Source organism: Mytilus trossulus, chromosome 8 (assembly GCF_036588685.1).
Source record: "Mytilus trossulus isolate FHL-02 chromosome 8, PNRI_Mtr1.1.1.hap1, whole genome shotgun sequence".
In the NCBI taxonomy this organism is placed as follows: domain Eukaryota; kingdom Metazoa; phylum Mollusca; class Bivalvia; order Mytilida; family Mytilidae; genus Mytilus; species Mytilus trossulus.
Window position 1 is genome coordinate 77,856,079 of NC_086380.1, and position 14,869 is coordinate 77,870,947.

The 14,869-nt window shown below is 33.5% G+C and overlaps 1 protein-coding gene across 1 annotated transcript; it reads left to right on the top strand.

Moving 5' to 3' along the window:
* The first annotated feature begins 2,859 nt into the window (after positions 1 to 2,859).
* LOC134728034 (transcription intermediary factor 1-alpha-like) lies at positions 2,860 to 5,800 on the top strand. The gene is made up of 2 exons (XM_063592432.1): positions 2,860 to 2,909; positions 5,107 to 5,800. Exon 2 carries the CDS (start codon positions 5,111 to 5,113, stop codon positions 5,798 to 5,800), a length of 690 nt encoding a protein of 229 aa, XP_063448502.1. The 5' UTR covers positions 2,860 to 2,909; positions 5,107 to 5,110.
* The last annotated feature ends 9,069 nt before the right edge of the window (positions 5,801 to 14,869 follow it).

Consider the following 14,869-nt stretch of genomic DNA (forward strand, 5'->3'; position numbering starts at 1 on the left):
TGAGGGGGAGGACAGGGGTAAGGGAGACAGGGAGAAAGGGGGTAGGAGAAAGGAGAAAAGGTTGGAGAAACAAATAAAATATGAAAAAAAACAATATTTCTCTTTTTTCCGGTAAATTAAAAAAAATAAAATAAGGAGAAGAGGGTAGGAGAAAGGAGAAGAGGGGTAGAAGAAAGGAGAAGAGGGTGGGAGAAGGGAGAAGGGTACCCCCTGTCCTCCCCCTCGTTTATAGAAAGTCCCTGTGCCTTTCTATAGTATAGAAAGTATAGATAGTCCCTGTACAATAGTTCTTTATGCATGTTTAATGTCAAACTAATTATAAATAGATATAGGAAGATGTGGTGTGAGTGCCAATGAGACAACTCTCCATCCAAACAACAATTCAAAAATTAAACCATTATAGGTTAAAGTACGGCCTTCATGTTGTTTTTATTTAGAGACACACATATATGCATATGTCTTCGATTTAATATATTATTTTTATATCCTGAAAGTTGTCTTAAGTATCAGAAGAACGAAGATATTTTTTTTCCAATTATGTTGTGGCCCCAAAGGGCATATATAACCCCTTATGGAAATATAACGGCCCTCTGGCACATAGTTGCGGCAGCAGTATGGCTATGCTGCGGCTTTGTTGCTGCAAACTGTTGCGGCTTCGATGCAGCGATAGCATATTTCGTATGCAAATTAGTTTTCTGGCACCATAATTGCGGCTATATTCTGGCACCGTTGCGGCAATATTCTGGCATCATGTTGCGGCACTGATGCGGCTATAGCGTATTTCGTATGCAAATTAGTTTTCTGGCATTATGATTGTGACGCTGTTGCGGCGCTAATACGGCTATATTCTTGCATCATTTTAGTGACAAAACATGCAAATAGGCCGTGCTTTGTATAAAATGTATTGTGCCAGCAAAAACAAGTTGACAATGCATATATATGACATGCATTCATGCATTATAAATTTTTATGCACAGGCACATAAAATAAATGTCAGCGGTATCTGCATAAAAAATAATGAAAATTCTTAATGTGCCCTCAGTTTAGCATTTAATGTGTTATTTACCAAACTACAAGTATGCAATTGAACTGCTGCAAAAAAAAACCACAAACTTCACCGATACATGTATAGTGAACTCAGATGAGGCCATGTTATTGAAATACACAATGCAAGATTGATCTTTTCTATACATGCAATTACTTGATATGTGTTTACTTACAAGTCTTCAAATCTTCCAAAAAAAAACCCAGCTAGAACACAAAATTCTTCAATACAGTTATAATCACAAGCAACATGGTGGATTTCTAACACACTTTAGTACAGGGAATAGCTAAAAACGCAGGAAATGACATCATCAAATTTTCTGGCTATATTGTGGTGCTCATTACTTTTGAAAGAAATTAGTGTCGCAATAATGCCAGAACAATGCCGCTAGCAGCATCATCCGTCACTACTCCGGCAACAATCCTCTGGCAACCTGATTAGGTTGCAGCTATAAAGCCGCAACGCTGCGGCAATGCTGCAGCAACATTTTCAATTTCATAAGGGACATTACAACATCAATAATTTTCATAATACAACTTTTTTTGGGCTGATCAATGCATTTGAATGGGGACATTTAGTTGGACCCCCCCCCCCCCCCCTCTTTTTGTTAAATGGCTGGATCCGCCCTCAGGACCCGCCCCTGAATACAACAAACAATGATGTATATGAAAAATAATTAATGAGAACTATTAAAGTTCTTAAAAGAATATGTTAGATAAAGAATCTATAATATGTGGGTTTTTTAATGCATTTTAATGCAAGTGTGGTTGATGTTCGTTGATATAGATAGTTTATAAATATGATCATTTATATTCGTTGTTTAATATGGTTGGACAAATCATAACATTGAAAAAAAGGTACTTGGGGGCAGGACTATTTTTTTTCTTTTTTTTCTATTTTACTGTAAAACACGAAAAAATCCGGGGGGGGGGGGGGGGGGAGAGAGAGAAATCCTGAAAATAAAAAACATTCCCGTAAAAAAAATCGCTATTAGCTGTTAATGGTCAGCCAGAACTCTGTTACAACTGATTTATATAAAATCAGTCGGGTAGATCCTGGACCAATTCAGTATATCTTATTATCTTCCTTGTATAGTATATATCTATAGTTATCTAGAATTAGTTATCTCAATGTATAATAATGATTTTATTATACTTACTTTTTCAGCTTTTATTTTTGCACTTTTAAAGAAACTCACACGTGTTAGTAATTTATAGAATGTGTTTTCTAGAAAAAGAATCCCAGAGCTATTCAAGTCTGTGTTCTTTTTAATACAAAAGGTGGTTCACTGAAGCGGTTATACTTGTAGGTTTCCCATGGTTCTAATTTGATTTAATTATTTGAGAATACGACATCTGTTTATAAGTATTCAGATGGTACCAGAGTAGGTATAAAACTAGTTCCTTCCTGAGTCCCTCTATCACAACCTATCTTCTTACCATGAGACATATGATGGGTGCCAATGTAGGATCAGGATCTACTAGCCCTTCCTGGGAGATCACTTGATATTGCACACAGTTTTTTTGGTGGCCGGATCATGAAGCCCAGTCATAGAGTTTATCAGGAGTTTGCATTTTCGTCGTCTGTCTTTTTCAGGCATGGCCTTGTCTGTTTATCTTCGATTACTGATTTTTTAGTTTCCTCTAGCTAATTTCCATCACTATTTTAGTACCTGTAAATTGAATTTCTTTGTTTTCTCTGTCTCATCTCGGCGGATTTTTTTGTGTAAATAAATAAAGTATATTAATTTATTATAAAATCTCAATCTTCATTTGTCATGATTCATGATTTTTTTTATTCATATAATATTTTCAGGTTTTGGAAACTTTGGAAGGTTTTTTACAAGAGTTATAATCTGGGAATGGTAAGTTATAAAAATGACAACCGTAAACAAATTCTGTTTAGTTTTGCGACCAACAATTTACAACATTGCAGCATGAGCTCATTTGGTTTGCGTTTCATTGCATGCTCCCAGTTTAGTTCAACTTTCTATCCAGAAAGTACAGTGCTTCAATATGAATTATTAAAGGCAAAAGTGAATTTCGAAATTGAAGTAAACGTTGGAATATATTGTTCCATACACGTGTCTTCAATGGTACATGTAGTAAACATTCACTTCCTAGTTATCTACCTTTAAGTTTATCGTTCGACTTAAATCTGAGCCACCCTGTGGAAGTGATTTAAAGGAAAGGTAAATGATGTATCCATTGATTAATTATTAACTAAATTATTTGTTAGTCTGACTGGTAATCCCTAAGCGTAAACGATAGAACAGTAAGAAACATAAAACAACAATAATAGACTAGAGTCGTAAAAAGAACGAGATAGAAAATCTGGTAAATCCATTAATATTATATACTTCCTTGTACGGAAAACGTAAAATCAAAGTACTGTTGTACTGTTTGCTCAGATGACAAAAGATCTAGATCGGTTGCGTGACGAATAAAGAATTCATTTCGCTGTGAAACTGATATTTAATTTCATACGTTCAATTTCTTTCAATGCATATTTGATTTGCTCGATTTGTTATAAAGATCTTTCGTATTGACAGAGCCGACAGAAACCATTGAAAATAAGGACTTCACGAAAAGAGTGAAAAAAATGCACAACCTGTGTATATGAAAGACCACAAGCATTAATCCAATCGGTCTTCATCACGGAATTGTCATTGTGGTACACTCCGGGCATATAGTATGCCCCCTTCTATCGGATGTGACTGTTTTATCAATTTGAAAGCAGTCAGTCAATATATACCATCTCAGTTAAGAATAGATGTTTCGTCTAGACTAAATATGTGCAGGTGACCGCGTATTTTATAATCAATTCATCATTTGTCATTGTATACAGTAGTGTATGTTCTCCGTGCACTCAGAACCAACACATCACATAGTTGTTCTTTCACTTAAAACAATAACGTAGCCTGTCTTTTTCATACTTCCATTTTGTATACTAATATAGACTTGTTAATATATAAGAAGTTGAGATACGAGTGCCAATGAGATCACTCGCCATCCAAGTCACCATTTACATGTAAAAGTAAGCCCTTATAGGTTAAAGTACGACCTTCAACACGAGCTTTGGCTCACAAAAAAAATCAAGCTATAAAGGGCCACCGAGATGACTAGTGACAAACAGGAAAACCAACGGTGTTATCTGTATATAAAAAAAGAGAAATGAGAAACAATTATGCTCCGCTGAACAACAGGTTCATGACTTAGAACAAGTGCAAAGAAATGCAGCGCATTTTTACGTTTTAACAGGCGCCAACCTCCAGCTTACCTGAAATAATAGTGTAACACCACAACATAGAAAGACACACAATATACTATTAATTTGTAACTTTCTATAAATAAAAAAGAAGATGTGTTAAAATTGCCAATGAGACAACTTTTCACAAAAGCCCGAATGACACAGAAATGAACAACTATAGGTCACCGTACGGCATTCCGTGAATAATGAGCAAAGCCCATACCGCATAGTCAGCTATAAAAGGCCCACACATGACAATTGTAAAACAATTTAAACAAGAAAACTAATTGCCTAATTGATGTACAAAATGAAAAATAACAAATATGTAAAAACGATAACAAATGAATTACAGGCTCATGACTTGGGACAGGCACATACATAAATAATGTGTCAGGGTGACATATGTTAGCGGGATCCCAATCCCCCTTACCTGCATCAGTGGTGTAACATTACAACATAAGAACGAACTATAAAAAAAAACAGTTGAAAAAGGCTTAACTCATCAGATGGATACAAATAGAAATGTTACACAGAGTGGACGTGACCAACAACGAAAAGACACTTAGTACAGATCTGAGAGTACTCGCAGTTACTGACAGCTAGTTCAAACCCACAAACAGCTAAAAAAAAAAAAAAAAGACATGCACCAAAATCATTCTGAATATTTGTCATCTAACACAAGACCCTATTTACTTTTAAATCGATACATTTCCCGAGAGCCTAAAAATGCTATGTGTCTTAGGTTTTCCACCTGTATCATTGGTGTCTGATATAATTTGGTAATTACTAGCAATTCTTTCTTATATCTTTAGGGAAATGGCGTCAAAATCGTTAGATACGTTTTGTGGAACTTGTGAAAGAAGAAGTAGAAACACAAAAGCAGTAAAGTACTGTACAGATTGTGAGGACGGATTCTGTTCAGAATGCTTAGATTTTCACGAAAACATGAAGGTTGCCACGTCCCATCATATAATAGATATAAAAGTAGTTGACGAAATAACATTCAATATAAGCAAATTCTGCAAAGTTCATTCCGACATGGCTTTAGAATATTTTTGCTCCGATCATGATACACTGTGTTGTCGGTCTTGTATGGCTAGTGATCATCGAGCATGTGACAAGCTACTTCCAATTGAAGTTGCTGCTAAAGGGGTCAAAAGTTCAGCAATGTATGAAGAAATTGTCACTGATGTCGGTACGCTAAATGCCGCTATAATAGAGCTTGGGGACCAAAGGGAGAAAAATATATCATCTCTTGATAATAGCAAGGTGACTGTACAACAAGAGGTGCAGTATTTTCAAAAGAGTTTACAGACACGCATTCAAGAAGTTGGAGTGGCTTTAATGAGTGAAATAGACAAAGTTCATACTGACCTCTCAGATAAAGCAAAAGGTGACATGGACAAGATATGTGATCGCAAAAAACATATACAAAATATTTCTGAACAGTTTGAATCTGTGTCAAAACACGGATCTGATAGTCTGATAGTCAAATATTCATGTTGATAAATAATATCAAAGAAGAACTGAACTGTCATATCAATGAATTTCAAGAATTTCTGTTGTCCCAAAATGCGGTATCTCTCTTGTATAAGAAATCTGTCCGTGGTGAAATCATTTGGGTCAGTGGAAATTAAAGAGGTTTCCTTTGATATAAAATTCAAACCATTTAAGACGCAACAAGCACAATTACTGAAACAACAGAGAAAGCTTCCAACAAAATTCCAGCAAGATACAAAATTTATGGTGCCTAATTGCCAGATTGTTGGCATAGGTGTGACAAAAGACAATAGATTATTCCTGTGTGATAGAATCGGTTCTAAATTATTTGTTCTTTTAGACAAAGGACATAAATTGGCTGACATTCTAGTGGGTGGACGTCAATGGGGTATAACAATGGAAGAAGACAGGAATACTGCATGGGTCACACTGCCTGATACACCGTGCATTCAAGCAGTAGATATTATTAAAATGGAAAAGGGGCGACAAATTAAAGTACCTGGGAAATGTAATGGCATTGCACTCATTGGCGACGACATTGCTGTTGGTGGTAACGGCAAGATATACATTATCAACAAAACTGGTGTGTTGAAGAAGACCATTAAAGTTGAAAGAAGTGATGTACACGCTATATCAGTTGGACAAAATCATCAACTTCACTATGCTCAGGCGGATATAGCAGAATCAAAATTGAAATGCCTTTAGTTAGAGGACGGAACAGTTACATCTATGTCTACTCAATGTACTTATCGCATGGTGGATATCAAGGCAGACATATTAGGAAATGTATATGTCCTAGAAAGGAGCTCAAATGTGAAGCTGTTTTGTATTGAAGATAAAACTCTCAAAACCCTGTTGGGAAAAGAAGATGGGCTGAACAATCCATATAGCTTTGCTTTCAGTACAGATTTGTCCAAGCTTTTCATTTCAAACTATGTTGAAAACAAAAATGTTGAAAACAAAAATAGTGAGATATTGGTCTATGATTGTAATTGAAAAATATGCGTGCAATAACTGGACGTTCAAGCTGATATGAAATCATGCTGTTCGCCAGTCTAATATAGAAAATTTGTATACAGCAACTTAAAAAATGGTTCGATCATGTGCAATACTAAGAACAAGCTGTTTAGAAGTTTGATAAAAAAAACCAAGGGAAGCATTAAGTCTTTTTTCAAACAATAACCAAATAACAAAGTTATAATAATATATTTATCAAGTAGTCTGCTACTTGGCTTTTCCTAAAAGCTTCGCCCTATCTCAACAGCAATTGATCAAACAGTTTACCTCACAAGTGATTGACCAACTGTAAAATATTTAACAAATTGCTTCAGTTAAAGGTTGTTCAATGTTGTTAGTGTGTAGTGATTGCAGTGAAATAAAGGTAATACTTACCACTCGTCTTCAGTAAGTTACCAGTAATTTCCATGTCATAAAATTTCAACAAAATGATAGCTTAGTAAAATCTGAGTTACTGGTTTAAAGGTTTAACTTTAATATGAAAACTTCTATCCCAAATTTTATGAATAACTAGTTCAAAACATTTTGATTGTATGTCAATAATTTATGTCTTTGTTTTCTTACATATTAGTGCGTACTTATATTTTGGATATTTTTTATGTAAAGCAATTACTGTCAAACATCACCTTCCTTCATTTTATAAGTAGTTTGTTAGTAACGTTATTTTCATGAGTATTTTAACTATTATCTTCTGTTTTGAAATGAACAATGAAATTATTTTTAAGATGATTAAGCTTTTAAAAAAAAGCAGTCTGTTAAAAACATGTGATGGGAAACGTAGACACTCTTTCCGAATGGATTAAGGTCGTTGATACAAAGCAGAATTAAGAAACTAAATGGGTATATCAATGCCCATGCTACGTCAATCTTTAAAGACCCAAAGGTTGCAAAACACTCATACCAACTATATGACAAATATGTTGTTGTCCCCGCAGATAAAGCCCTAAACAGTATCGTTTATGTGTGTAAAACTCATTACATTACCTGTTTGATAAACGAATTAGGTATTGACACTTCATTTGGAAACTCAACATATACCCTCACGACAAATACCGACGAGGAAATCCTAAATAATCATAGGTCTGTTCTATGTTCCTTTGGAATTTCAACCAAGGACGAAGAACTGGATCTTCCACCACTGTATTGGATACCTAAACTACATAAGTGTCCTCACAAACAACGGTATATTGACTGGTCTTCAAAGTGCTCCACGAAACCTCTTTCTAAATTATTAACATCTATTTTATCAGCAATCAAAGACGGGTTTCAAAGTTATTGTAAAACTGCCTATTTTAGAGGTGGCGTGAATCAGATGTGGCTTCTTGAAAAATTCCAAAGATCTTTTAGAGTACATACAATATAACCACTTTCATCTTGCAACAGTATTACAACTTTTGACTTTTTTTCACTTTACACAAATATTCCACATTCCGAACTAAAAGACAAATTGAAAGCGTTGTATTTTGCACTGTTTCATAAAAAAAGAATGGCCAACGAAGATACACATATCTTGTCTTAGGGAGAGACTAGTCCATCCTACTTTGTAAAGGATCACTCTGATTCCAACAAACTGACATTATCAAGATGCTTGATTTTTTTTATTGACAACATATTTGTTACGTTCGGAGGAAGTGTTTTTCAACAGACTGTCAGCATTACAAAGTGAACCAATTGTGCCCCTCTTCCTGTCGACTTGTTTCTTTATTATTATAAGGCAGAATTCATACAGAAACTTCTTAGGAAGTAAGATAATAAGTTGACAATATCCTTTAACTCGACTTTCCGCTAAATAGGTGACGTTCTTTCACTAGATAATTCAAAATTTGGTGATTATGTTGAACGCATCTATCCCATTGCACTAGAGATAAAGGATATAACAGATACAGTTAAGTCGGCCTCATATCTTGACTTATATCTAGAAATTGACAATGGGTCCGTTGAAAACAAAACTTTTCGACAAAAGAGATGATTTCAGTTTTCCGATTGTGAACTTCCCATTTCTAAGTAGCAACATTCCAGCATGCACCTACATACGGGGTATATATCTCCCAATTGATACAATATTCCCGTGCTTACATTTCCTATCATGATTTTCTTGAAAGAGTGTTGCTGCTCACAAGGAAGCTATTAAACCAAGAGTTCCAAATGGTGAAGTTGAAATCATCCCTTCGTAAATTTAACGGACGCCATCACGAGTTGGTTGACCCTTATGGTATAACCGTTTCACAAATGATATCGGATATGTTCCTTACGTCGTTACTACAATCCCATTCCCTTTCATGAATGTGACCTACCGAATAAGACTATTAACCGGATTTGTAATCACATAAGCAACACGACGGCTGCCACATGTGAAGCAGGATCTGCTTACCCTTCCGGAGCACCTGAGATCACCCCTAGTTTTTGGTGGGGTTCGTTTTGTTTTTTCTTTGGTTTTCTGTGTTGTGTCGTGTGTGCTATTGTTTTTCTGTTTGTCTTTTTCATTTTTAGCCATGGCGTTGTCAGTTTTTTTTTTAGATTTATGAGTTGAAATAGAACAAAAGAATCGAAGCTCTTAGTTGAATTCGGCAAAACGTTTAGGAATTCTGGTCCTCAATGCTCTTCAACTTCGTACTTTATTTGCCTTTTTTTTGATTTTTTTTTAAATTGTTTTGAATTCGAGCGTTACTGATGAGTCTTTTGTAAACGATACGCGCGTCTGGCGTATATACAAAAATTAGTCCTGATATCTATGATGAGTTTATTTGTTCATGTTGTTAGAAAAGGCGATAAATGCTTACTGTTATTTGTTCTATAGTTACAAAAATATTAAAAGTAAAAAAAAAACAACAGTGAAAATAACAAGTTACAGCTCAATTATGAAGTCTTTTATTTAAAAAGCACCACTTGCATAAGCTGTCAATTTATTTATTACATAGTTAAGCAGAAAAATTAGATATCAAGTCGACGACATTGGTATCTATCAAGTTGGATGTAGAAAATGGATAACCTCTGATTTTTTTTATGAAAAATTACCACGGACGGAGAACATATCAATCTATTAGTTCAGTAATTTTCGAGTTTGTCCTTCCATTATGTGACTCAAGAAAAATTTCTAAAAAATATGTAACAATTGTATAGAAAAGAGACATTCGAGTGCACTTATCTATGTTAGGTTTTGTCTTGAAAACGTATGAAGCAAGAGTATTTGAAACATCGTCCCGCTTCAGATTCTTTTTTTTTATATCAAGACTACAGGTTGACATTATAACTTAACTTTATAACAGTACTAAAAGATGAAATATATGGGTCAAGTGAAATACCTTTCTAATAAATAACAGATGGAACTTGACGACAGTCTTTTAAGTTGGATGTTGAAAATACATATCTTCGAGAAAAACAAATCATTTTTTGTTTGTGATATTTAGGGTTTATAGTCTTCAACAACTGAAATTGTTTAGTCTGCTCTCCCACGAAATATTTTTGATAAGATTTTTTTTAAATGTTTATGAATTTTCGAAAATTCTACCTGACAACCGATCAGACATTAGTTTTAATTTGACTCAATGCAGACAAGAACATTAACTGATGCTCATTAGATAGTAGATACATTTGTCTTTTAACATACAACTGATATATAAGGATCGTAATGGTGCTATGATAATTAATTTATCGGTTTTCAAGAGCTAAATTGGTAGCGCCTCATTCCTACAATGGCTTAAATTTGTACGATCGTAAAAATGAACTGGTGCAATGGGGAGATAATTTTGACGAAGTAGAATCCTGACTGAGGATATATGGTAAATCTATAAATTCTGCAACCTGCATGATGTCAATGTAAATCAACCAGTGTCAGTCTGGTCCGTTTGTTGATATGGTCTAGAGCTGCTAATAAGAAACACATATTCAACTGAAGATAAGGAAAACTTTTTCTTTTCATATTACCTTTGTTTGAGTTCCTTCGGATATATAAATAGTGAATCAAATTATGATTTATTATTTAAAGCGACCCATATCATTAGGGTAGAATTAAGTGTTCTTTAATCTTCCCAAATTTAATTTAAATAGATGGTTACTCAAATTGACAATAAACTGGGAATCTTAAAAAGAAAAAAAGGGAGATTCGGTACGAAAGCCATGACAAACAAAATATTCAGCGAAGTCGAAATGAAGTTGACTAAACAATTATTAGTCACTGTAGGGCTGTCAACAATACGCACAACCCATACTATATGGTCATCTATGAAAGCACGACACAACCAAAGTAATACTGACAATCTGCCAATAAATAAAGGAAACAGTAGTATACCCTGTCATGATTCGGTTGGGAGAAAAACAATCCTGGTTTAAACTAAAACTGAGCATGCTGAGGGAAACACATCAAATTTAAGAGGAACATTACGGAGAAAAAAACGCCAACATACATAGTAACGATATAGTGACGAACTTTTTACTTTCTGTAAGTTTATTAACATTCGATATATGTTCTGGTTTCCTGTTTTTCGAGACATGATATACATCTCAAATTTTTCGTTTCAAATTACTTATATCTGGTAACAAATTTGGTGAACTTCCTCTTACATTTACAGTCATATCAGTGATGTTTCAAATATATTTCATTTGACAAATATTCTGGTTTCCTGGTTTCCTGTTTTTCAAGATTTTATGATAAAAACCTTCGTTTTAACCTTGATATACTCAATTCTGGTTATGAAATTTTGTTTGTTTCCTTATACAGTCATGTTTTAACAATAAAATAAACATTTAACCTATTTTTATTGAGTATTATTAGCAAATGATAATAAAGATCCGAATTTATTAAGTTTCATCATTTTTTCCTGGTAGACTTTTTGTATTATAAATATGAGGCAATCCTAAACACAAAACATTAGAGAACGTTTGTTGTAATTTTAATGGAGTTTAAGCATTGTCTACATATATTGACTTTGCTAAATACTAAGCTTAAGTTTAAAAAGGAGTTATTGAATATAATGTACTCAGAAACTGCTTTTCGTACAAGAAATGGCATGATTGTTAGTAATAAAAAGCTAAACTATTTCAAACAAAACTGCTTATGTTAATGAAAACAATTAAGTTCAAACAGAGAAAAAACATGACAAAAACATGGGGGGTAATTGCAATCTCATTAATTTAGTATTTTGAATTATAAGGAAGAGGTATTTTTTACTTTTATGCCATCCTGTTAGTTTCTCTTCAACTAATGAACTGTGAATACACATTTGATATCTTTCTTTACCTGTTGTTGATCATTCGTTTAAAAGCATAAACATTTTATGTTTGTAAGAATAGAATAAAGAAAATAAAGAGTCTCCCTAAATATAGTTATGTCTGTCATTTCTACATGTTCTAATACTTTGAATAAAGCGTGAATTGTGACAAGCCCAGAGGTCATCACATCAGTCTGGTGACGTAAAAAAAAGCTTGTCATAGTCGTTTTAAAAAATCACTTTTTATTAGATTTTGCATTATTCAAATACTAAATTACTTTCTCCTAAACGGAAAATATAAAACCCTCATGGTATTTGGCAAAATGCTTTCTATTTGTGTTATTCTTAAACGCAGCACTTAATTTTGCATTCCGTTTATTTTAATTCAAAAACATCTGACAAACCATTTCGTAATCCTCGGAGAATATAGAATCGGCCGAGTTGCGACAAATGCTGGCTGATTAACCTAATATAGACAAATCTGACGTACATAATTATAAGTTTTGTATCATCTAACATTGCCATTGCTTGTAAATAGTAAAATCACAAAAATACTCTGAGGAAAATTTGAAACGGAAATTCTGTAATCAAATGTCAAAATTAAATTATAAAACACATCAAACGAATAGACAACAACTGTCATATGCCGGACGTAGAACAGACATTTTCATTTGTAGAAAAAATGTGGATTGAAGCTGGTTTTATAGCTCTAAACCTCTAATTTTCTAAAGAATCGAATCAAATGCAATTATATTTACAACGATGCGTGTTAAAGCAGCCTTGTAGTTAACAAATCTGTATTCAAAACAATCATTCAATCCAATTCATTCGTCTGCAGGCGTAGATGACATTAGCCGTAACTAGCATACTCATTGATGAGTCGTTTTCTAACAACATGCACGTTTTTCATACCGGATTATAAGCCTCGTTTCGTTGATGTGTTAATTCTAATAGTAATTGGAAGACAACAGTAAATTTGAGCATAATTGAAGCATCACTGATGAGTCTTTTGTAGACGATATGTGCGCCTGGTGCAAATATAAAATTTCAATCCTGGTTTCTATGATGAGTTTATTAGTAATTAGGACATTTGGGTTCAAACTTCATTTTGCACAACTTTTTGGAATTTTGAATCCTCAATGCTCTCCAACTTTGTACTTGTTTGGCTTTGGAATTATTTTGATTTGAGCATCTCTTGATGAGTCTTATAGCGTACTATGATCCTGGTATCTTTTGTAACTATATTCATAATGTTTGGTAAGTTTTCTAGAAACTGTATAAGGCTATAAATGTTTGAAACGTATATGACGTATTAAATATTCCTCCTCATCTGGATGAACAAGATCAAAAGGAATAACACAAACATGCTTTTGTTTTTAGTAATTTCAACCATCAAATGCAAATTATTTGATTCTGGAAGAATTCAAAATGTTCAATTTAAGAATTGAAATTAACATAAAAAGAAACAATTATGTCAAAACATCTTTAAACAAACTATTGGAACGTTCAGGTAGCAATACACAGTTAGAAGTTTAGTTTCGCATTATGGCCCCTGTGAATTTTTTAAATATGAAAGTTTTTGTACAATAAAATTTATTTTTAGATAATTGAAGACTAATATAGCCTTCTTAGTGGGTTTATATAAACATTTAGATTGATTTGAACATGTTTTATAGGCCATTTCAATGATTGACAGTACGTATTTTCCTATCCGTACCGTTCATAGGTTCATTAATTATTGTAGTGTTTATCAACAAAGATTTTGCGCTCGATCTTTTCAACTCAATTTTATGGAAAAACGAGCAGGAAGACATATGATTTTTTTTGGACCACTTGATAGATATAAACCTATGGATTCAGGAAAGGTATCACTGTAATTCATTGAAATTTTCCTTTAGACTAAATTTTGGAGACCTTTGTGACATGTTCACCCCCCTTTTTTGCTATATTTTGTATCTAAGAAATGCAGATTGTTGCCATGGTTACACCCAAAAGGGATTATATTTCACCCTTTTGACCATTAGAAATCAAATCTATGGAATATTCTCTTTCTACAAGTAAATACATGCATAACACACATATAAAGCCTTCTTTGTTAGACAGGAGGGGAAAGAGGGTGTTTAAAAATTATGAGTGTCAATTTTGTGTATTGCTACGTTATGGCATTTGACAAAGCAAATAATTGCCTTTTTTTTAGACAAACATACCACAAAAATATTGATATTTAGGTTATAGATACAATTCTAAGGGAGAAACAACCTTTAGTATGACAATATATGTTAGGTTTGTTGTTTATTGTCCTTAGCAACCAATATAGACATTTTGACACAAAGACTTGGTTCCGTTATTAATTGATACTTTATTGGCTACCCCTTGGAAAAGAAGATTGCGCGTTATGTAGAAACCTTAGAAGGGAACGCTTTATATTTTTTCATGCGACTAAATCAAATTTATTATTTTAGCAAGTATAAAGTCACAATTTAGCATGAATTAAGCCCATTTTTTTCCCCGCTGTTATAAATAAATTCAGTATTGGCTAAATTTTAACCAAGGCCTTGGTATGGTAATACACAACAAAATTGGCATTCTAGATCTTTAAAATAGCTTTAACTTGTAAAAGCTGTCTACTGTAAAGGTTACTTTAGGTTTTTAAACAAGGAAAGACAGGCTTAGAAGGTATAGTTTTAGAAAATTGACTAAAAAAGGAAAAAATGCACTTTGACATGGCATGTTTCATAAAATCACTTTTTTGTTGCATTTCAGTGTCAACTGCTAACCTTCATAAAATATTTATTTCTGAACCGATTTTCAAAACTAGCAGGCGAAAATGCTCGTTTTAATTAGTAGAAAA

Bases quoted from the DNA above. Each gene is read 5' to 3' on its own strand.
- LOC134728034 (XM_063592432.1), top strand. From the start codon at position 5,111: ATGGCGTCAAAATCGTTAGATACGTTTTGTGGAACTTGTGAAAGAAGA.